The sequence below is a fragment of the Schistocerca serialis genome, chromosome 5 (assembly GCF_023864345.2).
Source record: "Schistocerca serialis cubense isolate TAMUIC-IGC-003099 chromosome 5, iqSchSeri2.2, whole genome shotgun sequence".
NCBI classification, from domain to species: domain Eukaryota; kingdom Metazoa; phylum Arthropoda; class Insecta; order Orthoptera; family Acrididae; genus Schistocerca; species Schistocerca serialis.
This window is the reverse complement of record NC_064642.1, coordinates 316,514,707-316,533,311: the sequence shown is the minus strand read 5'-3', so window position 1 is coordinate 316,533,311 and position 18,605 is coordinate 316,514,707. Positions and strand designations below refer to the sequence as shown.

Genomic DNA, 18,605 nt, shown 5'->3' with positions numbered 1-18,605 from the left:
TCCTGAGCCACTGATAGTTTTTATAATGGATAATACATGTCATATTTTCCTGTAGTGCTGTAGGTGTGGACCTTACTGCTCTTGTCAAGCTGTAATGGATTATTTGTGACAAATTTCATTAGCAAATACATGTATTCTGAAGGTGCAGTTAAATTATCTGTTTCCTTGAAGAGGTACCTGCGTGACATCTGTAGGTAAACACCACATATTATTCTTACTGCTCATTTTTGTACTATCATTTATTTCTTACTAAGTGGTGAGTTACCCCAGAAATTTATTCCGTAATACATGGGTGAGTGGAAATATACAAAATATTTCAGGAGGTTAAGTTGTTCGTGTCCAAGATTAACAACTGTGCTGTTTAATGCGCAAAGTGGGTCATTAATGTGTGGTAACACCTGTTCGCGGCAACTGAGTACAATGAAAGTTTATTTTATTATTGTTTAATTACACAATGATTAGCTCATCAAGTATAAGTTTATTTTATTGTTGTTTAATTAAATTGAGATTTTGCTCATACATGTGTATGTGTATGAAATTACTGTGCTGTTTAATGCACACAGTGGGTCATTAATGTGTGGCAACACCTGTTCGTGGCAACAGAGTGATAAATTGAAGTTTATTTTATTATTGTTTAACTAGACAATGATTAGCTCATCTAATATAAGTTTATTTTATTGTTGTTTAATTAAACTGTGATTTTGCTCATACATGTGTATACTTTGGTAGCATAAAGACAGCTGTACTTCACATGTGTACGCCCTCTCGTTTTACGAAAATCAGTGCACCTGCTGGACGGTTAATAGTTCGAGAAGCTCAGTAATATTTCAGACCCTCCACCAAAGCATTAAAGTACACACTTCTGGTACCATATGGCTTGTTGATGAATAGTGAACTTGAAAGCGGTACATTAAACTTCTGCATGAATCGCATGAATCATGACAACTAAAAACTGATGGATTATCCCCAGTTGGGTTGTAACTTGTATACACTCTTTCATATCTGTATGGGTTTTATAAATTCTCCGACAAACTGTTTGTATGAGATAGTCGAAATCATGTTTCAACATTCTGCTAAAATTCAGTATCTGGTATCTAGCGTCAGTTCATTAGTTAAATTTTTTGAAGCATTCCACTTCCCTAAATAATAACAATTATTATTATTATTATTATATTTGCATCCTTGAAGCCTGATTCCTCTTCTTCTTTCTAACTTTGATTTCTTGTGTGGTGGAAAAGCTGGCAAGCTGCACTCACTTCCACTAGCTTGTGTTCTTTCATTTTGTGGCAATACTGTGATCCTGTGTAAACACTTCTGGCCTGGAAATATATTGCTGGGCAGTACTGGCTGGTAATGTTGTAGTCATATGGCTGCAGTGTTGCCGGATGACATTGTCAGGATACATTGTCAGAATATGCAATGTTTATGGCCCGTTGTATGTTCCTTAATAAATAAAGCAAATTATTAAGTGCTGCTTGACTCTAGCACACTCAGATTCCTTCATTCACAATAAAAACAGGCAACTGTGTAACACAAAAATCATCCAAATGTGTTTGTTTCCTAGTGGTGCACTTACAAACCTGTTCTGCCAAATTCTCTTCTCTTTTTTCCAGTAAAGAATTTTAGGTAATGGGAGTGCCACTTTGCATAGAAGTGGTGTGTGCTGCTCACATTTTTTGTTTCATTATCAGAGGGAGACTAGCTGGATGGCACAGTTTGGGCCAGTTTATATCATTATCAGAAAGGGAGGATGTGTCCTCTAAGGCAGAGTTAATGAAAATCTCACTTGATATAGTCAGGGAGACATAGAAATTTGTTATTTTGCCACCTGTACTTGATACCTATACTGGATATGACTATAATGTGATATATTATGAAACACTGTAGAAGTTGACATACAGTGATTTACTGCGTACCACTGTAGAACTTGGCAGGAAACATACATAAAAAAATAATAAGTCATAGAAGAATCCAAGAACTCACTTAAATTACTATATTAACACCAGATTACTTCTTCTCTTTATGCTGAGACTTATCAGTAACATGGATGACTTTCAACTATCCAGTATGTAGGTGTTATCTTCTGTCACTTGATAATGAATCTTATTAATCTTTGTTCTGTAATGTCGTAAAGTCTCTGAATGTATGTTTCAACATTAATAGTGGTTTTTACTGCTAATATGTTTTGAAGTTCCCAAACAGATGGATTCTGTTTCATGCCCAATGTTTTGATGTCTGATGTCTGACCCAGCAGGTTGAAGGCCAGGTGACATGCACAAATAAGACCATCACTTTGAGCAACTGACTTAGGTCACGTAAAGTATTGTGTACAAAGCTGAAATTGTCTACTAAGCCTTACCCCTGAAAACGTGATGAATCAGTCACACTGAGAAAAGTCAGAGATCGCCAAGAATTTTATTGTTTAGTCCTTTTTTTATTAATACATCAATTAATTGTATAATACATCTTTCCTGCACTTCTCAGAAACTCACGACGATCCTTTGGTGGTTCTTTGCATGTTTTTCCATGTCCTCACATTTAACTGAATAGACCGGAAGCTATTTGTTTAGCAGGCATCGTCAGTTGTGTTCACTAACGTCAGCCACCAGTGACTAATGTGTCTCAGCTACTGGTTGTGCCTTGGATTTTAATGCAACATTTCCTGTGTTGTCTTGTTGTGATAGATACACTCAAGGCAAGCCTCATCACTCTAATTATCAACTAGTATGATATAAAATAGAGAAGAGTTTTGCACTGAAACCTAATTGGATTCTAATGGTTTGTTAAGGCCTGATTTTTCATAAGAGACAATCGGAAAGTTTACGTTAGAGAGCTTTGCAGCAGCGTATCTGTAACATAATGCAACTCTGGCACAAATATATAAGCACTGACATCTAGGCAAGGGATTAGTGTGCATTTGTGTCTTTCAGGATGTGCATGTAGTAAATGTGGAAAAATGAACTATAGCAATGTTATTACTGAGTGTTTCCACCACATGCTATTATTCATCTCTTGGCTACCGAAGGCAAACAACGATAGACATCCATCAGAGAATGAAGAATGTGTCTGTTGAAAACCACCATTGTGGAATTATCCACCAATTTCTGTGCTGCTGCTGCATAACAACACCAATCTCCCCGTTGCAAATGTCATAATGCAGAAGTTACACAAACTCAGGTGCGACACACTCGCACTCGCCCTGTAGTCCCGATCATTCATTATGTGAATATCATGCCTTCACTTCCTTAAAAGAAAAAGAGCCTTAAAGGTTCAACGATTCCTGTCAGGCGATGATGTGCAGCAGATAGGTGCAGATTTCTTCATACAGTAGGACATGCTGTTCTTATACCTGAAGTGTCAGTGGGATGACTGCCTCATTGCTCACAGCGAGTTCACGTGATATACTGACTCTGGACAGTATGGCCTTCAAATGGAAACTTTTTGATATGGCCCCTTATGTTTATTAGTTGCTAGTACTGATGAATTTTCTTGAAATGTTAGTTCATAAAAATTATTTATTGTTTTATGTAATATGCCCATTGTTTTTCTTCTCACATAAATAACTGAATTTTTGTTTTCTTTTCAGGGAACAGTAAAACAGAGAAATTTTGGGGAAATGAAATTCAAAGTTTGTCCTAGTGAAAAACTTGCACGGGAACATTTTAAAAAACATTCTGTAGAACATTACTGGGATCTAGCATACAGTGGTGCTGTCCTAGAAGCAACAGACGATGTCTAGTCATGAGTTCTCCAGACATGTGGAGAACATATTTCACATACGTAGTTGTTACAAACTACTCTAATAGTGAAAGCAAATAAATTATTGACTATTCATAAATTCATGTGTTTTATCAAAGTGGCGCAGATTATTATTGAAAGCAGTGAAACAGTTTACTGTTCTGTTCATAAGATTTTTGTATTTGTTGAGTATATGTACATACAAAATGTATACTAAAGAATAAATTGTCAACATCGCCAATGTTATTGGCATTGTCAGCATGAGGAAGTGTACATTATTTTCAGTGATAGGGTAAGGACAACTTGTGAACTGGAACAAAGAACCAAGAGTATCAAGAAGAGAGTAGCCATTAGAACATGAAGGCTTCAGTTCAAAAGAATGCTGAAAGGTGATTAATTGCATCAAAAGGAAAATTTCCTTGACAAAATTTCTGGAAGAGAGAATGACTGTCTGCTAATTACCTTGAATAGGTGAAATTGTAAGTTGTGAGTGACAAGATGTATTATCCTAGCTTTTGAAACTGTTAGTTGCTTTGTCAGGTAGGAAGAAGGGATAGGCTGGAAGAATGTTAAAAGGAGAGATAGGTCAGTCAGACCCCAATATCAGAGGGATCTCCCATGTGATCCCTCAACCTGTGAGCTAAGTGACTTGCCCCCCTTTCTAATCACTCTTTCTTCCACAGGGATGGACTGTTTCAAAAGCTATGATGTCTGTTGTAATACTTGAAATTTTGCATCCTGAAGATAGTTAATGGCCATCCATTCTGTCTCCATGTAATTTTATAGTTGCAATAACATCAGCATAAATGAAAAATAATCTTCTTGTTCTAAATCAGTACAACAGTCTGATATTCACGTCCATAAATATTTTAGAATATTGCTGTTTTTATATTATTCTTTGATGCCAATTTCTCTCAGCTTCCTCAGCCAAACTGTTCCATTCTCCTTTATGTGATCAATCTTATACTTTCAGAATCATATTTATTTGTTCATAAGATTCTGTAAACACCATCATTGAAGAGAAACTTAGTAGATGTATTCTGTTGACAAGCCCAAGATTTTTCAAATGACAACCATTCTAGAGTTCTGCTCACTGAACAGTGATGAAATAAAAATCACAATCAATCAAGAGCACAACTTAAAGCATATGGTTGTTTATTTAGAAGACAACACCAGTGGCTCTGAGGCAGTCAGTCACTGGGTGGGCAGTTTGTGAACTCCTTCAGTGATAGCTGTAAGAAAGGCAAGTGCCAGATTTGATTCAATGACCAAACCCTAATTAAATGTATTTGGACAATGATGCAGAATGCTTGCAAAACACTCTTGGACTTATTATTGGGTATTGTTCATTGGAACATTATTAGTTAACATTAATAGAGGTATAGGAAAGACTGAAAAGAGAGCTGTGAGTTTCATCGCAATTTTCTTTACTAGGAGTAACGGCATCAATGATGCAATTTCAGTGACAGATGCTACAAGAAAGGCATATGCAACACAGAGGCTTATTGTTGAAATCACACAAACGCATTTCCCAGGAAAAGACAAGTCGCACAGGTTTCTTTCGTTTATTCATTCTTATGAAACGACCACAGCCATAAAATCAAATAGACTAAAACGTACATAAGAGTTCACTGACAGCTGTTCCCTTCTAGATGCACTTTTTTGTGGGGAGGGGGGCTAGGAGATCATGAAAGTATTAAAAGATCTGTCCTCTGGTACACACTCTCAGGTAAGTTGCTGAGTACAATTGTAGTATGTAGGTTAACAACAACAAAAAAAGATTTTCAGTATTTAATTGTTACAGGAAACAGTTTTCTGCACAGTACGAGTGGAGATGGCTAATTCAGGTGCCAGCCCTTCAGTTGCCCATGAGGAACAATCACCTTCGACACACATTCCTACATTAACAATGACCATTTTCTAATATGTACACTGGCTTGCATCCCAAAACCATTTAAATATGCACCTTCATCAAAAGTAAAATCAAACATCACCAGAAGAGTGGAACAAATAGTATTGTTTATTGTGAAAACTGTAAGAATTTTGTAAAGAAGTTGTTTTAATAACAGTTAACAACGTCTGTTGACAAATGACACCACAGCTTGTATCAGCATTGCACATGTAAGCCCATCCTCTATAAACAGTCTTAGCAATCACAGCAGGATCTTTTCAACATGTCCACCCCTTGCAGTAGCGAGATAGTGCAAAGAAACATTTTTATTTTCAGACTGAAGTGTCGTATGAAAGTTTGTACCAAGGCCAAGATTCGAACCTGTTCACTGGGCAGATAAGCTAACCACTTTGCCATTATGGCACAGAGGCTTTGCACAACTGCACAAACTACCCTAGCACACCTCCCTCCTCGGTCCAAATTTCCACTCGTGCCCCAGCCCATTTGGTACTCCTCCTAAACTTGAAGAGCATTGCAAAGGCTCTCCAATTGTATTGCAATAGCACGTCAGCATCTAATGAAATGGAGGACCCTGCCAGAAACCCAGGCATAGGTGCTGTAATCAAATGAAATTATATGGTTCCAGAGGCATGTTCAAGTTGCAAACATCTACGGTGTATATATGCAGACTGAAGCCACGAATGAAAATTTGTACCAAGGGCTTGTTACAAACTTTCATTCATTGCTTCAGTGTGCATATATACACTGATCAGCCAGAACACTACGACCACCTACCTAATAGCCAGTATGTCTACCTTTGGCATAGATAACAGCAGCAATGTCTTGTGGCATGGAATAAATGAGAGGTGTTTGATCGGGTTCAGATATGGCGAGTTGGGGGGCCAGTATGTCAATTAGAACTCACCACCGTGTTCCACAAACCACTCCATCACACTCCTGGCGTGTGACGTAGTGCATTATCATGTTGAGAAGTGCCACTGCAATCAGGTAACATGATCATCATCAAGGGGTGTACGTGGACTGTAACCAGTGTAAGATACTCCTTGCCCATCATAGTGCCTTTCAAGAACTCCACTGGACCCGTGGATGTCCACATGAATGTTCCCCAAAGCATAATGGAGCCGCCACCAGCCTGTCTCTGTCCTGTGTACAGGTGTCAAGGAGCTGTTCCCTCGGAAGATGACCGATTCGCAACCTCCCATTGGCTTGACGAAGAAGGTTTCAGGATTCATCAGACCATGCAACCCTCTGCCACTGTGCCAACATCCACTGCTGATGGTCACATGCACATTTCAGTCATAGTTGCCGATGTTGTGATGTTAACATTGGCGCACGCATGGGTCGTCAGCTGCAGAGGCCCATCGTTAGGAGTGTTCGGTGCACTGTGTGTTTACACACACTTACACTCTGCCCAGCATTAAACTCTGATGTTAGTTCTGCCATAGTTCATCACCTGTGTTACCAGTCTGCCCAGCCGATATCTGTAATCAGGCGTGGCTGCCCAACCTCACAATGCCTGGACCTGGTTTCACATTTAGTTTGACTTGAGTTAAATTTGGCATCACATCTTGTAGGTTTCAAAGAAAATGGATTCAGTTGCCACGCAGATTTTTGATTTAAGCTTGTCCAGCATAGTGGAATATTTCTGGCTGCCTCACGAAAAGTAGTTGCAAGGAGTCAGACTGGGTGAATATGACTGCCAGTCCAACACTGCAACAGTAAATCTGGGGTGATCCATCATAATTATTATTCCAAAGCATACATTAAGAAAGCTAAACACAGTTCGGTACAATGTGCTCAGGTCCTGTCTTGCGTGAACCACTCGGTGTCTCGTTGATCTTCTACTGTATGCTGTGCGGCTGTAAATTGTTCCAAAAATTGCAATGTAACGTTCACTTGTTATCAATTAAAGGGCTGATAGTACCCCAAACAGTAACTTTGAGAGAATACAGTAGTTTAGCGTCTCATAAAGCAGGATTTTCAGAATCCTGAAATTGCTTGTTTTATGTATTCAGAAATTCGTTCAGATGAAAGTGTGCTTCATGAACCAAATGCGCCAAGCATGAAATCCTTCATTATCAATAATTGTGAGAATCTAGTTCCCAAGATCCACTCTTTTGACTAAAGTAGGTATAAGTAGGACACAATGATTTTGAATGGAAACATGTAGACTGTTTCTGAGAATCAGTCTCTGCTGTTCTCAGAATCAGTCTCTGCTGCAGTTCTTGAGATGGAGTTCCCTGGATGTTGCTGTGTAAGCCCAGGAAACTGTGACAACATTTTGGGAGTAACTACAGTTGGACTAGGAATAACTTTCCCCAATAGATCATCAACCAAAGTGCTTGTCCATTCAACTTCAGGAAAGAGCTTGCTAATAGTTTCCACTCGGCTGCGTTTGGTACACTGAGTAATGTGTGAACTCTGTACCTCCATGTCAGTGTAATAATATGTTCTAACCTGTAGCATTCTAGTACGAGTAACAAATGTAAAATGGATTAATAAATGAAAAGCACCAGTTTGCTTTTGCAAACTGGTGCTTTTCATTTATTATAATGTTGTTCTGCCAAGAACCAACAGAAGATTCTGTTAACCTGTTAAAATGAATTAAATTGTTTCAACCTCTATCTGTGGCATGCTAACATCCTTTCACATTTCAGCAGTGGATCTGATTGCTGCAGGCTTCAGAGTACAAGTTGTGATTACACCACCATCTGTTAGCAGCTTTTGTGACTAATAGTTAAACATTTCTGTATAAAGTTCTTAGAGTTTTCACAATAATGTTCATTGGATTCTTCTATTGATATTTCTTTTTGTGTTATTTAACTTGAAAATTAGGGAGTCCTTTGTTTAGCACCCTTTATAACTGAATGAATTAAACAGATCTGCCAGCCGTTGATAAAAATTAGCTCTACAGTTGGCCACTTCTAAATGAAAGTAACTGATGTTTTGTCATGCTTCTTATGTTTCATGTGGACAATTTTGCATTGTATCATCATAGTGAGGTTGTCAAGTGTTCACAGGAAATTTAATATTGCTAGAAAACTTGATGTTCAGAACTAGTGAACAGGGCCATATTTGAAACTATATTCCTCCAATAGTCTAGAAATTGTAAGTTCCAAGTAGTTGAATATACACACATCAAAAAAAGTTTTGCATCACCTTGATTCTGAGAGTTCCGGAGCCTGTACAGAAAATTGGAATAGAGATCAACATAAACATCATTTCCGCCCTTTTCATTGCTCATGAAAACCACACATTGCATGTTGTACCACCATACAGCGAGACCTTCAGAGGTGGTGGTCCAGACTGCCTTAGACACTGGAACCTCCAATAACCAGTAGGATGTCCTCTTGCATTGATGCATGCTTGTATTCATTGTGGCATACTATCCACAAGTTCATCAATGCACTGTTGGTCCAGATTGTCCCACTCCTCAAAGGCGAGTCAGCGTAGATCCCTCAGAGTGGTTGGTGGGTCACATCGTCCATAAACAGCCATTTTCAATCTATTCCAGGCATGTTTGATACGGTTCATGTCTGGAGAACATGCTGGCCACTCTAGTCGAGCGATGTCATTATTCTTAAGGAAGCCATTCGCAAGACTTGCACGATAGGGGAGCGAATTGTTGTTCATGAAGACGAATGCCTCTCCAGTATGCTGCCGATATGGTTGCATTGTCGGTCGGTGGATGGCATTCACGTATCGTACAGCCATTACGGCGCCTTCCACGACCACCAGCAGCGTACGTTGGCCCCACATAATGGCCACCCAAAACTTCAGGGAATCCCCACCTTGCTGCATTCACTGAACAGTGTGTCTAAGGCGTTCAGCCTGACCGGGTTGCCTCCAAACATGTCTCTGACGATTGTCTGGTTGAAGGCATATGCAACACTCATCGGTGAAGAGAACGTGATGCCAATCCTGAGTGGTCCATTCAGCATGTTGTTGGGCCGATCTGTACCAGGCTGCATGGTGTCGTGTTCGCAAAGATGAACCTCGGCATGGACGTCGGGAGTGGAGTTACACATCGTGCAGCCAAGTGCGCACAGTTTGAGTCGTAACACGACATCCTGTGGCTGCACGAAAAGCATTATTCAACATGGTGGCGTTGTTTTCAGGGTTTCTCTGAGCCATAATCCGTAGGTAGCAGTCATCCACTGCGGTAGTAGCCCTCAGGCAGCCTGAGTGAGGCATGTCATCGACAGTTCCTGTCCCTCTGTATCTCCTCCATGTCCAAACAACATCACTTTGGTTCACTCTGAGACGCCTGGACACTTCCGTTGTTGAGAGCCCTTCCTGGCACAAAGTAACAATGTGAACATGATCAAACTGCAGTACTGACCGTCTAGGCATGGTTGAACTACAGACAACAGGAGCCATGTACCTCCTTCCTGGTGGAATGACTGCAACTGATCGGCTGTTGGACCCCCCCTGTCTAATAGGCGCTGCTCATGCATGGTTGTGTACATCTGTGGTCAGGTTTAGCGACATGTATGAACAGTCAAAGGGACTGTGTCTGTGATACAATATCCATAGTCAATGTCTGTCTTCAGGAGTTCTGGGAACCGGGGTGATGCAAAACTATTTTGATGTGTGTAATTAAAGAAAGGTGCAAATAATTAAGAAACTGACTGATTGTCAGTTTTGTGTGAGGTGACTAAGGTCATGAAGCAGTCTGCACATCTCACATCTATTGACTCACAGTTCTTGATATCTTTGAGTGTTTCTGCATGTAACACAAATCGTACTTAATGAGACTTCCTAGTCCCAAGACTGGAATGAGCTTTGCTTCAAACGTACTGCTTTAACTGAAGATAACTATCTACTGTACAAGAACTTTCATTAGAGATTTGGGAGGACAAGAGACAAACACATGGGGCATGCTAAGCAAGATATCTTACAAGCAAATAATCCAACTTCCTGCAAAACTTGATAAATGTGTGAGGCCATGCCAAAAAGTAATGCCTCAGAATTTTTTATGTGGAAACTCTTACAGCTTTTTAACTAAAACAAAACAAACTGATTACTCTTCATATCTACATATTAATTTCTCGACAGTCACCCTGGCAGTGAACATGTTTCTCCCAACCAGAGACCAGTTTGGTTATACGGTCACTGTAGAAGGTTTGTTGACGGAGCCACAATCTCAGCTGTGCTTGCATACTTCATCACTATTAAAGTGAAGTCCTTGAAAACTACTACTGCACAGGCCATGAAGGCCCAAAGGTACCGACCGGCCACCGTGTCACCCTCAGCCCACAGGCGTCACTGGATGCGGATATGGAGGGGCATGTGGTCAGCACACCACTCTTTCGGCCGTATGTCAGTTTCTGAGACCAGAGTCGCCACTTCTCAATCAAGTAGCTCCTCAGTTTGCCTCACAAGGGCTGAGTGCACCCCCGCTTGCCAACAACGCTCGGCAGACCAGATGGTCACCCATCCACGTGCTAGCCCAGCCCGAAAGCGATCTGACGGGAACCAGTGTTACCACTGCGGCAAGGCCGTTGGCAAAGTCTTTGAAGGCATTCTTTAAATTCTGAAAACATGAAAATGAGATGGGGCCACATTGGGACTGTGGGGAGGATGATCAATGATAGTGAACCCAAGGCATTGGATTGTTGTTGCGGATGTCACAGCATTCGTGTGTGGTCTGGCATTGTGGTTCTGAAGGAGAGGGTGGTACACGTGCGAGTGAATCCTGGTCCTATGTAAAATTGCTAAGTGGGTGTAAGGCTTCCATCCAGTCACTTGTTGGCCAGTCTGGTGTGGGAGTTGAAGGTAGCAAAACAAAAGCCGAAGTTTTAAACTATATATTGAAGAAATTGTTCATGCAGGAGAATCTTACAAACATACTGTTGTTTGATCATTGAACAGACTCGAAATGAGTAAGTCACCATGTCTGGCTGGAATCCCAATTCGATTTTTCAAAGAGTATGCTACAGCATGGCTCCTTACTTAGCATGCGCTTATCGTGAATCTCTTGCCCAGCACAAAGTTCCAAGTGACTGGAAAAAAGTGTAGGTGACTCCTGTGTACAAGAAGGGCAAAAGAACAGACCCAAAAAATTACAGACCAATATCTATAATATCGGTTTGGTGCAGAATCATTGAACATATTATTAGTTTAAATTTAATAAATTTTCTTGAGACAAAGAAGCCTACATCCACAAATCAGAATGGTTTTAGAAAGCTTCACTTGTGCAAAACTCAGCTTGCCCTTTCCTCCGACAATACACTGCGAACTATGGATGAAGGGCAACAGGCATATCCGCATTTCTAGGTTTCTGGAAAACATTTGACACAGTGTCCCATTGCACGCTGTTAATGAAGGTACAAGCTTATGGAATAAGTTCACAGATATTTGATTGGCTCAAAAGACTTCTTAAGTAATAGAACACAGTATGATGTCCTCGATGGTGAGTGTTTATCAGAGATAATTGTATCGTCAGGAGTGCCCCAGAGAAGTGTGGTAGGACCACTGTTATTCTCTATACACATAAATGATTGGGTGGGCAGCAATCTGCGGTTGTTTGTTGATGATGATGCAGTGTATGGTAAGATGTCGAAGTTGAGGGACTGTAGGAGGATGCAAGATGACTTACACAAAATTTCTATGTGGTGTGATGAATCTCAGCCAGCTCTAAATGTTGAAAAAGGTAAATTAATGTGGATGAGTAGGATAAATAAACCTGTAATGTTCAGATATAGCATCAGTAGTGTCCTGCTTGACACAGTCATGTCATTTAAATATCTGGGTGTAACATTGCATTATGAAATTGAATGAGCCTATGAGGATTGTGCTAGGAAAGGTGAATGGTTGACTTCGGTTAATTGGGAGAATTCTAGGAAAGTGTGACTCATCTGTAAAAGAGACCGTGTATAGGACACTAGTGCGACCTGTTCTTGGGTACTTCTTGAGTGTTTGGGATCTGTACAAGGTCAGATTAAAGGAAGACATCGATGCAATTCGGAGGCAGGCTACTGGATTTGTTGCAGGTAGGTTCAAACAACATGCAAGTGTTATGGAGATGCTTCAGGAACTCAAATTGGAATCCCTGGAGGGAAGGTAACATTCTTTTCGTGGAACATTATTGAGAAAATTTAGAAGACTGGCATTCGAAGCTGCACAACATAGGTTTAGTGTAGGGACCGTGAAAAGATATGAGAAATTAGGGGGTCATATGCAGATATATAGATAGTCGTTTTTCCCTCGTTCTATTTGCGAGTGGAACAGGAAAGGAAATGACTAGCAGTGGTACGGGGTAGACTACACTACATGCCGTAAGATGAATTGTGGAGCGTCAATGTAGATATAGATGAACGAACTTTTCAAATTCAAAACTTGATTACAGCACACTGTTTTTCACACACCAACATAGTTACATTACACACTGCCATACTATGTGCAACAATTTGGAGACCCCCTGTTGTGACAGAGCTGAAAATATGTAGACATGAACTTTAAATACGTAGTGTGTTCATAATGTTTGTTTTATTTAAAAATCTTTAAGCATTTTCACATAAACTCAGAGACATTACTTTCAGTATACTCTTGTATCTCTTATCACATCAAGTCTCATCACATTTATTAGTGTTGAGGATGGTGGTCACATTGTTTTTCTCAAGACATGATGTCTAAGGGCTCTGTGACCAGTTTTAATATAACGAGGATAGGAACTGTACGGGTTATTTTGTATGTTTTTTTAATTAACAATTTTGACCTTCGTTATGGGTCATTCTCTTACCCAGTACGTAATTATGTAAAAGCACGGCTTGTCAGCAGGACAAAGATTCAGTCAAAACTCAATCTGAATCCTAGCCCTGCTCAAGAGCTGTGCTTTGCAATAATTATATTTTGAATCTACATCTACGTGATTACTCTGCTATTCACAATTAAGTGCCTGGCAGAGGGTTCAATGAATCTGAAGATGATAATCCTAATTAAGTACAGATGGGGCAAATAAAGTGGCCCAGAGAACAGTGCTCTAGGGTACAAAGAAACACAGCGGAGGAAAGGAAATATATTACTAACCTGACAATAGCAGATGTTGAAAGTGACCATCGTGCAAGTCTTGGCACATTTGGGGCTTGGTAAGCAAGTTGCTGAAGGCAAATCAAAGCTGGACTACTGCAGTCACATCCAAAATGTTCTGCTGCTGTTCTTGAAGATTGTGAGGGTTGTTGCGATCTACTGTAGACTTTGAGGGCTTCCCAGACAAAGTAATCACACACACGTACAGATCAGGTGACCTGGGTGGCAAATTAGGGCCGTGACCACATGCACTACTCGTCTGCCTGATCAACATGATATGCCGGTCTCTTGTGGCAGGCATCCGGTTGATTTGGTAGGTCTCTGAAGCATTTCCTGGTGAACTGCAGCCACAATTTTTTTGTATGCGGGCACATTTTGGAATGTTTTTCGAATTGCTTGAAACAGATCATGTCTGATGCCCTTTTCAAACTAAGTGTTGCATGGCACTCTTTTCGGGCACTTTGGCACAGTTAAACATTCAGCAAACAACTGACCACACTATTTCCATGATTTTGTTGTCACACACATTTCAACAAGGAACACCCACAGCTCCACTATGAGTACCATCATCCCCTTTGAACTACTCCACTTGTGCTGACACGCACTGAACCAGTGTGGACCATGTGGCAGGTGAACATGTGGTGTGCGCATCATGGGGTGCAGTTATATGCATATGTTCAAGTCCATTCGTATCCACTTGTCTGGACCACTTTTATTTGTCCCACCCTATGTTACTAGTGTCAAATGCATAGAACCTTTAAATAGTGTAAGATCTTTAGCACTGTGTTTTCTCTGGCATATCAAAGACATGCCAGCTAACAGACTGATAGTGCCCATCACTACTGCTACTGTGGAAATCATAAAAATTGTGAACAGGCATATGAGGTGTGATTATAAAATAATAGAACTATTGCCATAAAACATTTTATTTCAAAAATGTACATGTTCAGTTACTGTCACCTTCAATATACTTTCCTCCTATATGTGCATTTTCCATTAATGGAAAAAGTGTTAGAAATCTTACTCTGTGAGCTCCTTGATGACACACCGAGCGAGGTGGCGCAGTGGTTAGCACACTGGACTCGCATTCGGGAGGACGACGGTTCAATCCCGTCTCCGGCCATCCTGATTTAGGTTTTCTGTGATTTCCCTAAATCGCTTCAGGCAAATGCCAGGATGGTTCCTTTGAAAGGGCACGGCCGATTTCCTTCCCTCACCCGAGCTTGCGCTCTGTCTCTAAGGACCTCGTTGTCGACGGGACGTTAAACACTAATATCCTCCTCCTCCTCCTCCTCCTCCTCCTCCTCCTCGATGACACATGCCACTCTTTTTTCCAGTACTCCTATGGACTGAAATCTTCTTCCTTTTAATGCAGATTTGACCTTGTGGAACAGACAAAACTCACATGGTGCTAGGTCGAGTGAATAATACAGGTGCTGTGCTTCATTGGAGACCTCTTGACACATTATTCGGTATAAGCCTGTGAATTATCTTGATGCAGAACTTGTAACTTATTCTTTTAGAATTTGGGTCGTTTTTTCTTATTTTCTCACAGAGTTGAGCAAGAACGTCAAGGTAGTATGTTGATTAACAATTTGACCTCCAGGAACCCAGTGAGATACAAAATTCCATGAATATCAGACAAACAAAAAAATGAATCTTAATTTGCTCTTTCAAACTTTTTCTGCTCTCGGTGAAGCTGGGCCCTTCCAGTACATGGATTGGTACTTAGTTTCAGGAGAATATGTGCAAAATCAAAAATTTAGGATCATTTCAAATGGTATTCAAAGTGTCAGTACAAACATTTTCATGAGCTGCTTTTTGTTCATCGTGATAGTTTTGCACATTCTTTTCTGATGTTAAATTATTTAGGTAAAATTTGCCTTATGCATATTTTGTCTACAGTTTCAGCAATCAATTGAATATTCAACTGATGGCCAGACCGAATCAAATTATCTACATTTTCAATATTTTCATCCATTTTGAAGTTGAAAGGTGTGAGTTATCTCCAACATCGTCTAGGCCATCTTGGAAATGCTTCAACCACTCAAAAACTCGAGTATGTGATACAATTTTTGCCATATGCTTCTTTTAGTAAAACATAGGTTTTGTGATGTTCACCTGCTTTATTTCTTTGTTGATAGTCCTCGGTGTTGACGTATTGTATTGCTATATTGGCTGAAAAATGGGGGGGGGGGGGGGTGGAAGTACAACACTGATTACTGCAAATGATGTAGCCGACAGTTGCACAGTTATGTTTCACAGTTCTTTACTTTCACCGTTTACACCCCCCCCCCCCCCCCCAGTTTTACACAGTTATATGGCCACTTCACTATGCAATGAATACCTAACCACACACTGTATAACACTATTTTTCAAATACATTGAACAGACACTGTCATTGTTTTAACACACGGCCTATTTGTGTTACACTAATTCCACTGTTAAATTAATGCATTATTGTTACTCTAACTGATACAGACATCCTGTCTGAAAATCAGCCGTGAACTGACTGTGCTGGGATCAAAAATCCATCCTTTATATATCCTCACAATAATAGGCAGTGAAACTATACATTGTTCAATGTTTAAGTTACAGAAATTACAATTAAAACATAACTCATTCAATTAACTGAATACATCTAAAATTTGCTCCTTTTTAACAGTTCCTTCTATCACAAAGGTTAGACCAAATTATTTGTTTAAATAATGAAATTAACAGATGTAGTTATGCAGACAATGCTTCTGACAAGGCTTATAATTATTTTGGAATTAATTAAGGGCTGGCTTTTCTAAAATGTTTTCGAATAGAGCCAAAAAAATACTTAAAGACTCCTAGTAGTTCTTCTTCCAAATGTTTGTAATTAGTACAGAATTTATAATTGTTTACTAGTCAACAATAGAATTTAAGTCACAAAACAATTACTGATTTCATCCTTTAACAAAAGATATTAATTAGGAACAGTCAAAGATAAATTAGGAAATTAATTACATACACAAAACTAAGCACAGAATTAGATCTGGTGCTGTATTTCTCAAGACTGAGTGCCAACTTTTCTCTTTTATGAAATGCAGATTATACTCATGTATGTTGATTAGTCAAAAATGTATTTAAGGAGGCAGATGGCAAAACGAGAGGAAGTAAAGAGATCCCAGCTTCTGTCGTCACAGTTTCAGTAGCAGTTATTTTCAAGTTTCATGTGAAACTTAGAGATAATTTGATGATCTGTTGTTATACTTACCATTTTTCTGGCAAAACAAAACAACAGCTGTTAAAAAAACAAAGGCGACAGCCACACTGATTTGTCTACAGACAACAGAGATGCCACATTCAGCCGAGAATGCTTCACACTGCACAGCTATTTGTTGTTCATCGTTGGTGGATGCGTACTTATTCTGTGACAGTATCAGTCCCATTTTTTTATAGTCACACATTGTATGAAGGAATCTGGCCTAGATCATGTAATAGTAAAATTTTGGCTGTTAAAGAAAATCCCTAACTATCTGACTGATTTCACTTATTCATAACAATACTCATTATGTGCTGATCTTCAATAAGGGTGTGGGGGGGGGGGGGGGGTCAACTAAGCTGAACATTCAAACTATTTGAGTTCTTACAATTAAGCTTACACCTCCATGCATTTCAGTCAGTGCTTCCTTCACAGATTGTTTAACTGACCAAAAACACCAAGAAATGTTGGACCAATATACGCAGCATAATATGCATTTCTAGAATTAGAGGAGACACTCAACTCTCTCAGATGAATAAGTTGATGTACTACCTGTGGCCAGTCTGTTGTTAATATTCTTACATAGCACCCTGATCCAGCCAGTGAGTATTTAACCACAATGTTCTCTGACCAGCTGGCTTTCTCCAACACTTCTCTTGTGACAATCTGAATACATCAAATATCAGTATCATCGAAATCAATGCTGTCCCGTTTGCTGAAGAGATTTGCAGTAGCACATACCACTGACATTGCTGCATACTGTTGATGTTAAAACTGTCAATCTCCCTAGGGGAAAAAAAAATGTGGACTCCTACCTATGATGTTATTAAGTTTGAAATTTGAACACCACAAAACAGAACATCTGGAATGTTCCTATTCCTGAACATTCTAAATCAAAGAATAAAATAAACAGATGATCAACGTACATCAGTACGGTAGCCTACCTTGGTTCCTATTTACAAAGTCATGAATGAGCTCAGAGCAAAGCAGTCCGTATGTGGTGGTGGCAGCTCATTAATGTTACAACAAACACACATGTATGCATCAAACACATCCATCCATTTCATGAACTGTTATGGTCTACATTCTAATCATCCAACCTTAACATTTTTGCTCTCCATAGCGTCTGCAAATTATGCTGAGCAGTGATAATCATTGTCAAAAGTGCTTCACTGTTAGGTAAGTAAACATGCTTTATTTTAAACTAGGCATTCGTTTTCCAACTTCAAAATATAACTAGTGACATTGCTCAACACATTTGGTCCATCTTTCATTACACTAAAAGTGACTGGAGGCTTGCTGGTTGGGGCATGTCTGCACAGTGGCATCCACTACTGGACAAAATTGTATAACCTGCCAGTTAATGACAGGTGACAGCGTGGATTACCTAAACGGAAATAGCAGGACATTCTAATTGCTTTCATGATCCTGAATATTAGGCACTGAAGCTGTGAATTATTTTACTATGGAGCACAAAATTTTTTTCACATTAATGTTCCACTCAGGTATATTTGTTGCTTGCTTTATTTGCAGTTGATTGTGAAGCCTTCTACACTTTCATCTTAAACACATGCATATAAATACAAAGTAAGTTAGTCCTCAGCATAAACATTAAGATGTTAAATACAGTTTACAAGCTGAGTTGTCTTCCAGAGCATAAACAAGTCTGATAGTGTCACAAACACCCTTGCCTGT

General features: G+C 39.7%; 1 protein-coding gene across 2 annotated transcripts in view; it reads left to right on the top strand.

Annotated features, from left to right (window-relative positions):
- The window catches only part of LOC126481281 (U4/U6 small nuclear ribonucleoprotein Prp3), a 66,526-nt gene extending 62,524 nt beyond the window's left edge, over positions 1–4,002 (top strand). For both annotated transcript variants that reach the window (XM_050104919.1, XM_050104918.1), the window contains exon 12: positions 3,587–4,002. In XM_050104919.1, coding sequence (XP_049960876.1) covers positions 3,587–3,739 — 153 coding nt within the window. In that variant the 3' untranslated portion in view covers positions 3,740–4,002. The remainder of the gene's footprint in view (positions 1–3,586) is intronic.
- Positions 4,003–18,605: the final 14,603 nt, after the last annotated feature.